Below are 4,440 nucleotides of genomic sequence, written 5' to 3'. Positions count from 1 at the left end.
TGGATATATAAAATTGTATAATAATTAATATTGACCAAATAGAAAGAAACCTAAATTATATAGACCCAAAGTGTCAAGAATAACTGGACCATTAGCTACATTTTTAATTGCGAGAGCAACCTGCATGACTTACCCATGGAGTATATGCAAAATATATTTTCTTTTCTGGTTCAGTTCAAACACTTTCCAATCTATACCAAGAGTATCTTTTCTACTGTTTAAAAGCTAGCGACAAAAACCAGACACAACATGTTTGAGCATTTTTTTTTGTTATATGGTTTTAAAATTTACCAAATTGATAAGAATCATGCTGCAATCTTCACAAATTCAGCCCCAAGTTTCCACATCACTATTGTGAAGTCGAGGTTTATTGTGCACTGCATTCTTCAAAGTAGAAACAACAGCCAAACAATCTGAATGATGGGATGGATTACAACTGTCGTCGGTGCTTTTAGTCCTTCAGCCAGGCAATAATTTCGGTTTCTTCAGCCTCGAGTCACAACATGTGAGAGAAGATACGGGCAATATGATAGACCCCTCCAGATTACAGCTGCTGCACCAGTGCTTCCTTGTCCAGTATTAGCATCATAACCTGCAACCAATACGATTTATTTTCTGCATATATGCACCCAGAGTATCAAATAGCCATAAATCATTGTTGGCGGGTTAACTCGCAAGAATTGATTGAACTCTTTCGAAGATATTTTGAGATGTTCTATTGAGCAACAATTGAACTAAACAGCACTATTTATAAGATTGCAATTTATATCATACTAGAAACAAGCCGGCATCTCCAAGACAAAAATTATGCACTTTACATTCTAAAAATATTCCACACTAAGTGTTATTGGCTTCCTACCATACACCTTCACAATCATTTGTAATTAACAACAACACTGGTAAGTTATCTTCTGAAACAAATAGTGAAGTTCATTCGCATTTTATCTCTTTTGGTGGATGAAGGGGTAATTGCCCGGCGGTTTGAACCTGATCTTGAACTGGCGCCCTGGTCGGTGCTGGACATAGCCTCGCACGGGCAGCCCCTCATGGTCCGCTGTTTCATGGATTTTGAGGGTACTCTCTACTGAAATGCCCTGGCAGCTTGCAAATGATGCAGCCGAGAGGATCTCGGATTTTGAAGCAGCTTAAGAAGGCCTCATGGCCCGGCGCACCATTGATGTCCCAGCGTCGGTCCGAGTGGTGTAGCTATACGTGCGCGCTAATAATTGATGGCTCCTTACTTGTCTGTGTGTTCATTCGGGATTAGAGCTTTGTCCATCCTTCGTCCTCGCCTGAATAGGAAATGTTGACAAGAGCGGAAGGGATGACCACGATGGATTTAGGTACTGCCGCTCAATCACACTGCCCAGATCCGAAGTACCACAGGCATGCATGGCGTGGGATGACTCTCCCCGAGGCAGGATTCGTGGCGTCGAGGTCAGATCTACTGCATTCACGGGCGGGGCCGAAAGCGAGTCCGGAACCTACGATGGACTGCTGGTCGAGAGCAAGCTTGCACTGGACCGCGGCCGGAGCTGGATCCATAGTGAAACCTGGGAGGGGATGGGTGAGCCATAATGGCAGAGTGGGTGACCGTCACGGCCAGAGTGGCCTATGGCGCAGCGGAGGGTGCGAGAGTCTCAGGAACGAGACCTAGTGTGCCCTCTCGAGATCTACTCCGTTTGTGTGTACGAGTTGGGATGCAAAAAAGAAAATGCAGAACATAGAGAACAAGTGCGAGATGATAAAATGAAAGAAAGACACTTTGATTGGTGGTTTCTATGTATGCTGGGGTTGTTTCCCACATCAAGGCACAAATACCATAGTCAGTATAATAGTAGAACCATATATTCATCCATATACACTGCTTGTACAATAACACAACTTATTACCTGAATCATAACAGTACATATATACAGCCGGTCTAAACAATATATGGCCTCAAATCCGGCCGGCTGGTTAATTAGATATCACATCTCTGATCACACTGCAGTTATCACAGCTTAATCATTTTATTTATGCAATACGCCGTACGTACATGCACGCTCGCATGCATGCATGATGCATATAGCCTAGTACGGGCTCACCCCGGGGAAGTTGCCTGGCGGGTTGTAGCTGCAGATGATGAACACACCGTCGCCGCTGTCGCAGACGACGCGGGCGCAACCGATGGCCGTCGAGTCGCGCCACACCACCTGCGTGTAGTGCCCGCACGACTCACCATCCGGCGCCGAGCAGGTGTTGCTGTCGTGGTCGTAGTACTGCTTCTCCGACACCCACGAATTCACGGCGTCCGTCGCCGTCCACTCGGTCCCGCCGCCGCCGCCTCCGTAGAGGTTCTCCCCGTACGGCCGGCCATCAGGAGTATGGATCAGCTGGCAGTCGCCGCGGCGCTGATCCGCGTAGTCCTGCGCGAAGGCTGCCACGGTAGCGTCCCATGTCACCTCACCAAGGCCCACGTCGGCGCGCGCCGCGTTGTGGGCGTCCACGAAGTCCTGCTCCGAGTTCTGGGCCGTGACCGCCATGGCGGACGCGAGAGCTAAGACCACCACTACTGCTAGCTTCGGCGAGTACTCCATCGCTGATTAAGCCTTACAAAACTAATCAAGGAAGATGTATATGTGACAATGAGATAGACTGCCACCATGCGTTGTGTATTTATATATAATGCCTGCACAAGATCATCGATGGCTTCTCTAAACATGGAAACTTTAATAATAGAGAAAAAGTACCTCGCCAAATTATAGTTGGCCAGCCGTCGATTTCCAATACATGTGCCCGTTAGAATAAGTCAAGCCAATGTAAAAAAATGTACTTTTATCTGCAGCTGTCAAGCTCGCTGAGTTAGTCAGACGTCCTGGCATGTGGCACGTGTTATTTCTTCTCAGATCACCTCTGCCGATGTGGAAGTTGCTTCGTCATTTGATCTCGTGGTACCTGCATGTGTCATCTTGTAGCAGGAATAGTTATTAAGTTAATTGGTAGCTGGTTCTAACCTTGCTTGCTTGTAAGTCGTTGTAATACGTGTTAACGCGTGCTCAGTTGGCAAGTATTCCCTCCGTCCCATAATATAAAAGCGTTGAGACAGAGGGAGTATGATTTATCCATTGTGAGCAGCTGAAACATCTCTTTTATTGCTTTGGCATCATGCCTCAGACATTATTGCATCAATGTACTGTTTTTTTGGCAGGGTACATCAATGTACGATGCTTAGGCTAGGCCTTATTAGGGCATCTTTATCCGACCATGCTATCCGGACGCGTTTTGCTTTTTAACACGGGCATGTACCCAAAACCCACTCCCTTGCCCACGTCTTTTTCTGCCTGAAGCGGTTAGCGCCGCATTTATTTCGGCTCAGAGCGTACACGACCTCTCACTAAAGCTGGCATCGAAGCGGCGTGCCGGCCGTGGGCGTGCCCGTTGCACGCGTCTTTGCTCCTCAACGAAACGGCATCCGTCCGCCCGCCTACCTCCATTAACCAAGCCGTCTGCCGAGGAACCTACTTTGACTCTTCGGACGCCACACATCCGTCCGTATGCCGACCGGCATTAAACACCCTACCTCTTGGCACCTGGCATCCACCCCTATTTAAACGTGGCCAGGCGTCGGCAGGCACCGCACAACACCTCCGCTCTCCATCTTCTCTTTGCAGCACACACATCATGGCCTCGAGCTCCAACGTTGTGTGGGACAGCTTCTCTGACGAGTAGAAGAAGGAACTCTTTGGCATTGTAGCCGACTCGGTGGCCCGCTGAGCCAACCGGATACAGGTTGGCTTCCCCTCGTGGCTCCACCGACCTACTTTTTTCGCCTATATATACTCATATACCCTGAAAACATCCAGGAGCACCATGAAACCCTATTTCCACCGCCGCAACCTTCTGTACCCGTGAGATCCCATCTTGGGGCCTTTTCCGGCGCTCCGCGGGAGGGGGAATCGATCACGGAGGGCTTCTACATCCACACCATAGCCGCTCCGATGATGTGTGAGTAGTTTACCACAGACCTTCGGGTCCATAGTTATTAGCTAGATGGCTTCTTCTCTCTCTTTAGATCTCAATACAAAGTTCTCCTCAATCTTCTTGGAGATCTATTCGATGTAATTCTTTTTGCGGTGTGCTTGTCGAGATCCGATCAATTGTGGGTTTATGATCAAGATTATATATGAACAATATTTGATTCTTCTCTGAATTCTTATATGCATGATTTGATATCTTTGCAAGTCTCTTCGAATTATCAGTTTGGTTCGACCTACTAGATTGATCTTTCTTGCAATGGGAGAAGTGCTTAGCTTTGGGTTCAGTCTTGCGGTGTCCTTCCCCAGTGACAGCAGGGGCAGCAAGGCACGTATTGTATTGTTGCCATCGAGGATAAAAAGATGGGGTTTATATCATATTGCTTGAGTTTATCCCTCTACATCATGTCATCTTGCTTAATGC

The 4,440-nt window shown here is 47.5% G+C and overlaps 1 protein-coding gene across 1 annotated transcript; it reads right to left on the bottom strand.

The window, feature by feature from the left end:
- Positions 1 to 1,818: 1,818 nt before the first annotated feature.
- LOC109772545 (pathogenesis-related protein 1-like) lies at positions 1,819 to 2,627 on the bottom strand. The gene has a single exon (XM_020331221.4). The coding sequence runs from the start codon at positions 2,577 to 2,579 to the stop codon at positions 2,073 to 2,075; it is 507 nt and encodes a 168-aa protein (XP_020186810.1). The 5' UTR covers positions 2,580 to 2,627; the 3' UTR covers positions 1,819 to 2,072.
- Between the last annotated feature and the right edge of the window lie 1,813 nt (positions 2,628 to 4,440).

Source organism: Aegilops tauschii, chromosome 5 (assembly GCF_002575655.3).
Source record: "Aegilops tauschii subsp. strangulata cultivar AL8/78 chromosome 5, Aet v6.0, whole genome shotgun sequence".
NCBI lineage: Eukaryota > Viridiplantae > Streptophyta > Magnoliopsida > Poales > Poaceae > Aegilops > Aegilops tauschii.
The sequence above is the reverse complement of the archived record's forward strand: the minus strand, read 5'-3'. Positions and strand labels throughout refer to the sequence as shown.